General features: G+C 40.6%; 1 protein-coding gene across 7 annotated transcripts in view; it reads right to left on the bottom strand.

Moving 5' to 3' along the window:
* NCOA3 (nuclear receptor coactivator 3) overlaps positions 1–12,247 on the bottom strand; it is a 139,517-nt gene that overhangs the window by 15,397 nt on the left and 111,873 nt on the right. For all 7 annotated transcript variants that reach the window (XM_025875336.2, XM_025875502.2, XM_073880299.1 and 4 more), the window contains 9 exons: positions 9,869–10,009; positions 9,453–9,600; positions 7,881–8,272; positions 6,834–7,702; positions 5,493–5,628; positions 3,815–4,009; positions 3,193–3,441; positions 2,967–3,093; positions 1,374–1,545 (listed from right to left, as the gene is read on the bottom strand). In XM_025875336.2, coding sequence (XP_025731121.2) covers positions 1,374–1,545; positions 2,967–3,093; positions 3,193–3,441; positions 3,815–4,009; positions 5,493–5,628; positions 6,834–7,702; positions 7,881–8,272; positions 9,453–9,600; positions 9,869–10,009 — 2,429 coding nt within the window. The remainder of the gene's footprint in view (positions 1–1,373; positions 1,546–2,966; positions 3,094–3,192; positions 3,442–3,814; positions 4,010–5,492; positions 5,629–6,833; positions 7,703–7,880; positions 8,273–9,452; positions 9,601–9,868; positions 10,010–12,247) is intronic.

Here is a 12,247-nt window from a genome sequence, read left to right on the forward strand (position 1 = left end):
TTTAAATTTCATCAGTAGAGTACCGGTTAAATAAATTGTGTTCTATTTAGTAGATACTATATGCCTATTAAAATTAAAGACGTATATATTAAACAAAAAAAAGATGACTAAGGGGCACCTGGCTGGCCCAGCTGATGGAGCTTGTGGCTCTTGATCTCGGGGTTGTGAGTTGGAGCCCCATTGTTGGGCGTAGAGATTACTTTAAAAAATGGGGGAAAAAATTAAATAAAAAATTTAAAAAGATGACTGAGGGATTAAAGAGGATTTTTTATTTTTTTGATATGTACCTTTTTTTTGTCATTGTCAGACTTTACATAATGATCATTAACTATTTTATCATTAGAGCAGAGAAAGCTCTTTCCGGCTTAAATAAAATTTTAAGGGGTAGTTCAAGCTTATCGGTCGCTGTGTAGCCCTCACATCCACCCTCAGCCAGGTGAGACGCCTTTCTGCAGCGCCAGGGGCATGAAAATGGTATTGCTAGAGACATACATCATCACTGCTCTACATTTCCCACCCACCCTTTACAAACTTCTGTGGCAGTGTTTGCCACAGAGGAGTATGATCCTTTGTGTAACCCCCTGAGAATCTTGCCTAATTATCACTGAGTACATAGATCTATACACTGTCCTCCCCCCCCACACACACACGGCTCTTTATGTTTCAAAAACACAGGTTTGTGAATGACATATTTTCATAAGGCTGCACAGGTAACTGGGAATGAGAGATGCTATTGTTGAGATGTTCATATTTCATATTCACTACTGTAAAGGGGTTTTGTTTGACACAAAAAAAAGCTTGTCTCCTCAGAGTATATACTGCTTGGCCAGGTAGTAAAAAGAGTTAATTATAAAAATGAGGATTCGACTAACGTAAGTAAAAAGCAGCATTTTTAAAACTGCATAGAAGGGGCGCCTGGGTGGCTCAGTCATTAAGCGTCTGCCTTCGGCCCAGGTCATGATCCCAGGGTCCTGGGATCGAGCCCCACATCGGGCTCCCTGCTCAGCGGGAAGCCTGCTTCTCCCTCTCCCACTCCCCCTGCTTGTGTTCCTCTCTCGCCACTATGTCTATCTCTGTCAAATAAATAAAATCTTTAAATAAGTAAGTAAATGAATAAATAAAACCACATAGAGATTTTATTGGATCATTTCTATAGCTGCCTAAAATTGGACAGCTTTCTAAAACAGTAGGCTGCTGGCAGTATGATTTCTAAATGTAATACTGGCCTCCATGAATGTAGTGATGTAACTCAAGTTAATAGGAAAGACTCCCAGACAGGCATTCATGTGCATGGCTTCATGGATGTGCGCACACACATGCTCACTTGAGAGTGCGCACACATACACCTCCATTTCCGTGTTAGTGCCACCTACTTGGTTTACAAGTTCAGGGATGCCCAGAGCTCTGTCAATTTCTTCCAAGCCTGTGGCATCTGTGTTGCTCAAGAGAGTGTGCAGCTGGTCCAACAATGCTCTTTCATCACTCTGCCCTTCTAGGTTAGAAGGTGGCCCAAGGAGATCATCCAGGGAATTCCTAAGAAGTGGCCTAAAAAGAGATTTGCAATCAATGTCAATGCTGCTTTTCCTCCAACACACACACACACACACACACACACACACACACACACACACAGAGTAACCACGCACATTTTTAATGTGCAATAATAACTTAAATATGACGAGTACAAATAATAAACCAAGTAACAGAGAAGAGCAAATGGCACCAACTTAAATTGAAGGCCCACATTTTAAACTGAGCCAGGCCATCTTACAACCACCACACCTAGCTTACACATATTTAATTTACAATCCCACCACCAAAATGTAACTACTAGATCCCTAGACATGTGAGGGATAGCAGAGGCTGAGGGGGATGGGCTAGTACAAGAACAGAAGTGGTAGTAGTTATGATATTTGTTAACTTGAAGAAATCAACAAAGGGATGCCTCGGTGGCTCAGCTGTTAAGCGTCTGCCTTTGGCTCAGGTCATGATCCCAGGGTCCTGGGATCGAGTCCCACAACGGGCTCCCTGCTCAGCAGGGAGCCTGCTTCTCCCTCTGCCTCTCTCTCTCTTATGAATAAATAAAATCTTAAAACAAAAAAAGAGAGAGAGAGAGAAAGAAATCAACAAAGGACCAGGGGGAAAAAAAACCCAACACAGAAATGCTGAACTATCAGCAAACTGAGCCTGGGACCTGCCAAAATAACTTTGTTATCCTTGGCCCACAGAGCTCACGTATTAACAAGTATAATACAAACTCCATACACCTACAGTAAAGTGCCACAGTCCTCCAACATATAAGAAGGACATAGAACCAGATATTCATTCTGCCTCAGAAAAAAATTCCATCATGAGACTATTTGTTCTCCATTGAGTAGAGAAGCACTCAAGCTAATAAACTCACAGAGCTATGCCACTGTCTACTCAACAGTTCGATTCATTTTTTCTTTGCTTAATCTATTAAAGAATTCAAGTTAGACTTGACTTTTACAGGTGGCTTCTTTCATGCAAATGAGTTATTGACCAAGCTAAATAAAAATGAAATACAGACATAATCCACATCTTTCTTTCACAAAAACAGAGTGCTACAGTTCACTTTCACCATCCCTGAAATGTTTTAAATAATTTTAGAAAAGAATTATCAAATCCTTAAAAATTAATCTGCCAGAAAATTGAGGCTCACCCTCTGAACACCATTTATCTTCTCAAACTGGTGGTAATTTATCCTCTCCAGTTTGAGCACTCACTGGTCTTGATAGCTAAGCAATGAAGCGGTCTCCTCCTCGCTGACTTGCTGCCTCGCCTCGATTTTTACACAGTCAGACAAGAAACGCCCAGATGGCAGCCAAGCACCTCAATCACAGTGAGTTTTCCTCATTCTCTTTCAGGGTTGCTCCTGTGTTCTGACCCTCGTCTAGATAATCCAATGCTAGCATTTTCAACAGAGTCACATAACAAAGCCCCACCTATTTTGAGTCCCATGAGGGCCCTGTTCCATGGACAACATGCCATCTGGCCAGGAACCCGGTTGGTTAGACGGTGCTGCCTGGCCATACGGACTGACTCCCATTCCCATGGGAATCTCACCAGGCCCTGAAGGAAGAAAAAGAGGGGATACATTTTCAAAGAAGGCAACAGCAAAAATTACCCTAAATCATCTAATTTTCTTTTTTTTATGGAAGGGATGCTTACGCATTTGAAGCATCTGCTGCTGCTGCTGCTGCAACACTGGTCTCGCCCCTGGGATGCTACCGGCCCGCAGAGGCAAGGTGGGCATCGAGCCGCCCACTGCAGGTCTGGGTAGAGAAGCATTATAATCTGCGCCTGGTCTTCCCATGGAGTTGGCACTCATAGTTTCCATTCTACTGGCCTTTGAGTTTGGTAAGACCCAGTCTCCTGAGGAAGGAGTCTGATTCACAGTCACATTTCTGTTTGGTCCACCTAAAACAGGTAGAAATGATTATGTCTTTCCCATATTATACTAAAATCCTTCTTATAGAAGTATAGTCATTACACGCAAACTTGACCAAAAAAGTGCTGTCTTCCGAAGAATAGGGCTGGCCAACTATTGAGACATTTATTTTTTAAGACATTTTTGATAGGCAATTGTTGCCACGTATTCAACTAGCTTCCCTGAAAGTTTAAAATAACCAAGATGTAGAATAAATTAAGGAAACTCGTGAAAGAAATATTATGCTACTGTTATTCAAAAACCTATTATTTAATCCCAACTGTTTAAATGGGTTGAAGTATTTTAAATTTGCTTTACCCAAAAGAAAATTTTAATCGTAAGTACTGATTAGAAATAACATACCCATAGTTGAGCCGTAATTTTCCTGACTATCCATCATTCTTGGATTCCCACCCAACATGGGCTGCTTTGGTAACATGGGGAAAGCACTGATATTCTTTACTGGAGGACTTGAGCCAACAGAAACAGGGCTATCTAGAGACACTGCTCGGTTATATGGGGGACGAATGGCCTGCACAGACTGTGGACTCCTCAGACCTGTTGAAACACAGATGCACAACACATAAAAATCCTCTGATGATTCAGTACATTAAGTAATCAAACACAGTACAGGAATACCAATACCACCCACACAAGAACGTCTTTTTTACTAAAATAAACACTAAGTATGGAAGAAAAAAAAAAGGAAGAAGAAGAAAGCCTCATATTCCAAATACAGTAGAAACAAGAGTCCCAGTGTTGGCTGATGTACTGTTCCACAGCCTGACATGGTCATTCATACTCTGCTTCACTTAATATTGAAAATGTTATCAATGTTCAAACTCCTAGAGGTTCTTCCCTATATGTACTTAAGTGGATTCTGTTTAAAACTTAAAATTAAATGTAACTAGATAAGTTGCCTTCTAATCAAACAAGGAATGAAATATGGTATTTCCCCCTTTTTTCTTTCTCCAATTTATCTGATTGATTGGACTACCCATTTCATTTCAGTTTAGGAAATAGTGCCACTGAAAGTGAGTAACCACCATTCCTGATAACTGTGAATTTTTCTTGTTCAATCAATACCTGTAGTATACCCTTCTTAAACTGATGAATGAGGAAACCACACAGCTGTGGAAGAGAGGCTGGGAGAGAACCAACAAACACTAAAAGAAGAAAAGACTCACAGCTAAATGACAAGGTTCCACAAGTGTCACAGGAGAAGTTTCGATCTACAGTTTTAGCTGCTTAATTCAAGTCTCTGTGCCTGACAAAAATATATGCTCTGGTAGCTACCACTCATCTGGAGCAACCAAAAATGAACATTTTCCTAGAAGTTCCATGATTACTGGCATATTAGTTAGAAATAGGAAATTTTAAGAAACAGGAAAATGTCCAGGAAACTTTTTAAAACATATGCACTATGAATTATTAAAAAAAAAAAGAAAAACAAACTCTGAGAGGCATGATATGTATTTTGAAGCTAAAAATGCTAATCAGATTCCCATCTTATTCTAAGAGTACAGCTGACCCGTGACCACCACAGGGTTAGGAGCACTGAGCTCCCAATACATGGTCCATGTAACTACTGACCCCAGAAACTTAACTACTAATAGCCTACTTTGACCAAAAGACTTACCAATAAGTCAGTTAGCACATATTTTGTATGTTACATGTGTTATGTACTATATTGTTAAACTAGAGAAATCAAGAAAATCATGAGAGGTGGGTCTGGGTGGCCCAGTCAGTTAGGTGTCCAACTCTTGATCTCGGCTCAGGTCTTGATCTCGGCTCAGGTCTTGATCTCAAGGGTTTGAGTTCAAGCCCTGCATTTTGTTTTTTGTTTTGGGTTTTTGGGGGTTTGTTGTTGTTGTTTTTAAATCATAAGAAAATACATTTACAGTACTGTATTTATCCAAAAAATCCACGTGTGTAAGTGAACACGTGCAGTTCAAACCAGTGTTGTTCAAGGGGTAATTGTACATACAAATGTGCAGAAACTTTTAAAAGGCAGCAAGAATAAAACCTAGTTCTTTCTTACCCAGAGAATGAGTTCCTTGAAACATTTGTTGCTTGGTTCCCAGATTACTACCACTTGTGGATATGGAATTATTGTAGAAGTCAGAACTAGTCAGATCACCAAGAATAGCATCTAGATTATCCAAGTCTCCAGATCCCTGGAAAAAAAATTCTTTAATTAACCTGTATTAATTTTTTTTCATTAACATTACTAGATACATAGGTATAAACATATTCATCAGAAGAACACAAATGAAATAGGAATAAGTAAAATACAATAGTTACCTAAAATAGTAATGTCCAACTTAAAGTCTGGCTTCTTAAGACCCCTACCCCCAAATCTTCTTCCTTGAGACTTAGATCAGTGTACTGAAATAAATTCTCTGGGTTTGGAAGTGCTTTCAAAGGGGCATTTTTTTAATCTGCATTAGAACTTTAATTCTCAAACTGTAGGATATTTTCCAGCTAATGTCAGGATCATTAGTTGACAGAGAGGTCTGCCTCTACACCTACCTTCGGAAAACAAGTGTGATTAATAATAAAGGCAACAAGCTGACGTTCAGTAAGAGATTCATAGGCATGTTTTAAAAACGGTTCTTGGTCCACAGTTTGGAGAGCACTAGGTTAAACAAAATTAAACAGACATCCTAACAGTAAGACTTCCCCCAAGACTTTAATTTTCTCAGGTGAAGTCTCCCAGAAGAGTGATCCTCAAGCAGTATGGGAAGCCCTTATATAGAATGAGATCACATATAGTACGAAATTTGTTTTTAGGTACAAATCAAAATCAGTTACTTAATACAATTTTTTCCCCGTTTCTTTCTACTATCCCTTTAAAAGACCCAATCTGCTCATTCCAACAATAAAAACCCCCCTGAAAATTTTCAAACTGGCTACCAACTGGTTCGAGTTAGAGTCACATTTTAAAACACGCACATCTGGTATTTCCAAATTGCATCATAATACACTTTACTGGGGCGCCTGAGTGGCTCAGTCGGTTAAGTGTGTGCCTTCAGTTCAGGTCATGATCCCAGGGTCCTGGGATCGAGCCCTGCATCGGGCTCCCTGCTCGGCGGGAAGCCTACTTCTCCCTCTCCCACTCCCCCTGCTTGTGTTCCCTCTCTCACTGTCTCTCTCTCTCTGTCGAATAAATAAATAAAATCTTTTAAAAATAAAATAAATAAATAAAAATACACTTTACTGATGCCCAAAAAATTATACAGAAATGACAGCTCAAGGGTAACTTCTATCACATAAACCTAAAACAGAAGATAAGATTTTGCATATAACACATGGTCTTTCTAACACAGAAATGCAATGATTAAACACAATGACTAAGCTAGAATAGAGAAAAACAAATTACCTCTTCATTTGTTTCTGTCTTAATTTTAGAGTCCTTCTCTTGACTTGAGCTAGGAATGGTGGAGCTGCTGCACTGACTCATTTTACTGTCCACTCCTTCCACTTTGGGCTGCAGTTCTTTAGAGAGTGTATCACTAGGATCATCCCTGTCTAGCAGATATCTAAGAAGTGCATTATTTTCCTTCTTCTTAGGACTTAGTTGCTCCTGCTTGACATTTCCTTCCACACAAGACGCCGTACTACTGGTGTCTTTCCCAGTGGCTTCTGCAGTAATCTTGGCTACTTCTGCAGGTGAATTCCCATTCTGCAGCAACTTGTGCAGAATCCGGTGCTTCTCCTGCAGCAGTGACCCATGCATATTCGATGTGGAGGACACTCCTCCAGAGGTGGAAGAAGAGACCCCAGAGGGGCTGGTGACGCTAATGGAAGAGTCTTTACAACTTGAATCCAGGGGGGAGTTGGTCAAGGAGGAATGGCCCCGGTCATCAGAAGAACAGGTAAGTAACTGCAGTAATTTTTTATGACCCTTGCTTTCTAGAGGACCCCTCTGATTCTCTGACCCTTCAACAGTGCTCTCCTTACTTTCTTTGTCACTGAGGTGATCCCTGCTATTTGACTGACACATTGAACTCTCCACTGGATTCTGGTCACAATACAAGCCCAAGGGACTCTTGGAATCCTGACTGTTCACTTTATTTGGCTGGCTCATACTCATATTGGGAGAGTTATCCAATTTGGGGCCTGGTGAAGACAGAGTGGATAAAAGAGAAGTCCCCACACCCTCACTGATAGCTTGAAGTGCACTCAGAGAGCTGCTAGAAAAGCTGTGGCTCCCAGTATTACCAGAAGATCCCATGGGAGAGTGCACACCTGGATTGGGAGAGAAATAAGGGAAAGAATTAACTACTGGATGCTGTAACAAAAATGTCACTGAACTCTTCAGAGTTTTTTATAAAATGAACAAACTTTACAAGGATTACAACAGAGCAAGAAGAGAAGAATTACTGAGGAAGAAGACATAAAGAAAAGGAAATGCCTACACCAGTACCTGCAACAGGAGAAAACTGATGTGAGGCCATCTTTGGACTCCCACGGTTACGAGGAGAAATCATGATGTTCTGCTGGTTGGAGCCAAGGCCAGGGCTCCCATGTGGGGGGCTACTCATGTTGAGACCATAGTTGTTGTTCTGGTAGGAAGATGGTGACTGCATGCCTGGCCCAGGGTTCATTGAAGCTATGGGATTGGAGGCCCCGTACCTAGCCCCACTCATCTGCCCTGTGGTGCTGGGGTCAGCCAAGCCATAGGTCCTGTTGCTCAGCATCTGTAAACCTTGGTTTGGCGACATACTCATGCCGCCTACCGAACTGTTACATCCGGCTGCTGGAGGTCTAATGCCTGGTCCAACAGGATTCGTGGTTGCTCTATACCCATTCTGTTCCCTGCAAAGAAAGAGGACAAACTTTCACTAAAATATTACAGGCATGCATTAAAGCACTCACATTTTTTTTTAAATGATGAAATAAGTGCCCAGGAGTTTATCCTAGGCAATACTTAGTGTCAATTCCAATCTAAATATTGATCAGTTATGAACCCAATAACGTATTTTTTAATATGCCACAGAATCTAAATGAGTGACCACAAGCACAGCACCGTGAAGGGCCAAGAACTATGGTCGCTGGGCTCGCAGCACAGTTTACTACAGTTGCCCCACCTCGAGGGGCTAACCTGGAGGTAAGTGCAAATTACTCAAGATAATTAACGCATGAATATTCTGCTCTTCCATGTGCTGCGCATTTACCATTAGCAACAGCAATAGTATCTTTTTTTCTTAAAGTCTACTTTTAAATTTCAAATTCAATCACTAGAAGCAACGTAAACATATCATCAGAAATGAAAGGTAACAGCAGTAGTCAGATTTTTTACACTCTTTTATCCACTAGCCTTCCCATTCCCCAGCTTTCCTAGGAAGTAATTATTTAATGAACAAACCTTCATTTTCACATAATAATATAATCTTAAAAATATATGCTCGCTTTGGCAGCACATTAAAATAAGTAAAATAGGGTGCCTGGGTGGCTCAGTTGGTTAAGCGACTGCCTTCGGCTCAGGTCATGATCCTGGAGTCCCAGGATCAAGTCCCGCATCGGGCTCCCTGCTCAGCAGGGAGTCTGCTTCTCCCTCTGACCCTCTTCCCTCTCGTGCTCTCTCTCATTCTCTCTCTCTCAAATAAATAAAATCTTTAAAAAAAAATAAAATAAAATAAGTAAAATAAGGGGCGCCTGGGTGGCTCAGTCGTTAAGTGTCTGCCTTTGGCTCAGGTCATGATCTCAGGGTCCTGGGATCAAGCCCCGCATCAGGCTCCCTGCTCAGTGGAAAGCCTGCTTCTCCCTCTCCACTCCCCCTGCTTGTGTTCCCTCTCACGCTGTGTCTCTGTTAAATAATAAATAACATCTTTAAAAAATAAGTAAGTAAAATAAGTGCAACAATCCAGGATTCTAAACTCACTTCAGCAAATCCAACGTCTCTGCTTTTTCTCGTTAAACCTTTTTAAATTAATACTAAAGCACCTTGAGAACACTGCTGCATTCAATGTGAGGAGACCCAGTAATCTATCATTACCTCTGAAGAAAGTGGGTTGAGACAAAGCCATGCCGATCATTTGTGACAGGATTTCGGAAGAGTTTGCTTTTGGTTTGTGCTGTCACTATGGTTCCATCAGCCAATGAGAATCGATACACTGGGGTTTCTGCATGGCCATGGATATAAGCTGTTGGGGAAAATATGCCATCACTAGTGACTACAATTGACTAAATAGATACATATAAGAGAGGAGAGAAAGGAAATGTACTTCAAGGGCCACATTTTCAAAATCCAGTGAAAAGAATGGACTTGCACCAAAATTATAAGCAGGCTAAACGAAGACTGCTCAAGAATCAGTTTCCTACCCACACGCAAAAGCAGCCACGTATATACTTAATCCTTTATGGTACACAAACACAGTAACAAGACCAAGAATCAAACTCAAAATTCTTTACCTTCTTGATAGTGACGTTTCTGGGACCATGACTGACCATCATTAAGACTAAAAAATCTCTGGATACACCTTCGGATTATATCTTCAAAGCCGGGTCTCATGGAGGATCTCAGTGAATTTGTATCTATATTGACAACTTTTCCTATTAAACAGAAAATAAAGATTTAAATCCAACCCACAAGTATTTACTGGTTGCACATGAATGGCATAGTGCTGAAGAATAAAATAAAGACACAATCTTTTCTCCACTTTCTCTGCTATATCCAGAACTTTTCTTTTTAAGGACATAGTCCTACAAGACACTCTTACGTTAAATGTTCTACTGTACAAAACGTAAGAGTATCACAAAACTCCTTTCACTTTCTGAATGTACAGAGTATGACGTGTCCAGATAACCTTAGGTTCATTTTCACTTAAAGGAAAAAACAACACCTACCACTAAAATTGTTCATCTGAAGACATTTGACATCTGAAGACTATGAAAATACCTGCCTACACAGCTAGCAGGAACAATTCTTTCCATCTGAGAAGTGACTGCATTTTTGGACACTTAAAATCTAAATCAGGACTGTTAACCAAATATTCATTTCTACAATTCTGGAAGTTCCTGACTTTTGCTTAACATTTGCTTAACTAGTTGTCTCTAGTGTATTTGACTATACAATTTATACAACTCAAAAATGCTATGAAGGGGCACCTGGGTGGCTCAGTCATTGGGCGTCTGCCTTCAGCTCAGGTCATGATCCCAGGGTCCTGGGATCAAGCCCCACATTGGGCTCCCTGCTCAGCGGGAAGCCTGCTTCTCCCTCTCCCACTCGCCCTGCTTGTGTTCCCTCTCTGTCTCTCTCTCTCTGTCAAATAAATGAATGAAATCTTCAAAAGAAAATGCTATGAATTTCATAGGTTTCAAGGTTTCATGAAGATGGTCCTTAAAAAATGGACAGCTATGCCTTTTCACACTTTCTGAGCAGTACACCAGGGAAATGCAAAAACTAGCCAAAAAGAGAGGCCCCTGGGTGGCTCAGTCAGTTAAGCATCCAACTTGATTTTGGCTCAGGTCATGATCTCAGGGTCATGAGATCAAGCCTAGTGCTAGGCTCTACGCTGGGTGTGGAGCCTGCTTAAGATTCTCTCTCTCTAAATAGTAATAATAATAACAGTAATAAATTTTAAAATATTTTTTTAAAAAGGAGCCAAGAAGAAAGTAGTTGACCCACTGTCAAAGAAAGAGTGGAATGAGGAGAAAGCACCAGCTATGCTCCATATAAGGAATAATCCAAAAACATTATTCGTAAGAACTTTGTCAAAGGGACCAAAATTGCCTCTGATGGCCTGAAGAGTTGTGCTTTTGAAGTGAGCCCTGCTGATCTGCAGAATATTGAAGTCACATTTTAAAAATTCAAAATAATTACCGAGGATGCCCTGGGCAAAAACTGTGTGATCAACATTCGGGACATGGATATCCACAACAAATTATGCTCCCTCGTCACAAAATGTCAGATTATGATTGAAAGCTCATGTTGCTGTCAAGACTATCAATGGTTGTTTTTGTCTGTTCTGCAAAGGCCTTACTAAAAAAATGCAATACCCAGATCCAGATGACCTTTTATGCTCAGCACCAACAGGGTCCCCCAAATCAGGAAGGTGATAGAAATCCTGACCCAAGAGGTACAGACAAATGACTTAAAAGAAGTAGTCAATAATTTGATTCCAAACAGATTGGAAAGCCTTTTCTATATCTCTCCTCATCTATTTGTCCTCTCCATGGTGTTTGTCAAAAAAGTTAAAATGTTGAAGAAAAGCAGGTTTGGATTGGGAAAACTCATACAGCTTCACATGGTAAAACAGAGTTCTAAAAATGCTACTGGGGATGACAAAGGCACTAATGGCAGATGAGCTGACAAACAGAGGCCCCAGTCTAAGAATCTGTTTAAAATTCAGACCTTTAATGACATATTAAAACACACACACACACACACACACACACACACACACACACACACACACATCTTAATGATGGGGGGGCGGGGGGAACAACCCTACAAAGGAGGGACAAATGCATTCCAGGAAAGAGTAAATGTTTATGTGCTGCGCCCAGAATAAGGATGTTCTGTCCTCAAGCACCTCCCCTGAGCTTAGCTCCAAGAGCCAGATGACAAACACAAAATAGATGCTCAGAAAAAGTTTACCTCAGGGACGGAGAATAAAACCTCTCCAAAAAAAGTACTGCTCTCCGTGCAACAAACCTCCTATGAAAGAACAGGTAGCAACTAGAAAATATGTGATGAACTATTTGATTTTTCCTGCTTGCTAATTTCTAACTTTTATAATGTGTATGTATTGCTTTTATAATAAAAGAAAACATTAATGAGATCATTTT

The sequence above is a fragment of the Callorhinus ursinus genome, unplaced genomic scaffold, assembly GCF_003265705.2.
Source record: "Callorhinus ursinus isolate GAN/ISIS: 27379988/994484 unplaced genomic scaffold, GSC_fseal_2.0 scaffold38, whole genome shotgun sequence".
NCBI lineage: Eukaryota > Metazoa > Chordata > Mammalia > Carnivora > Otariidae > Callorhinus > Callorhinus ursinus.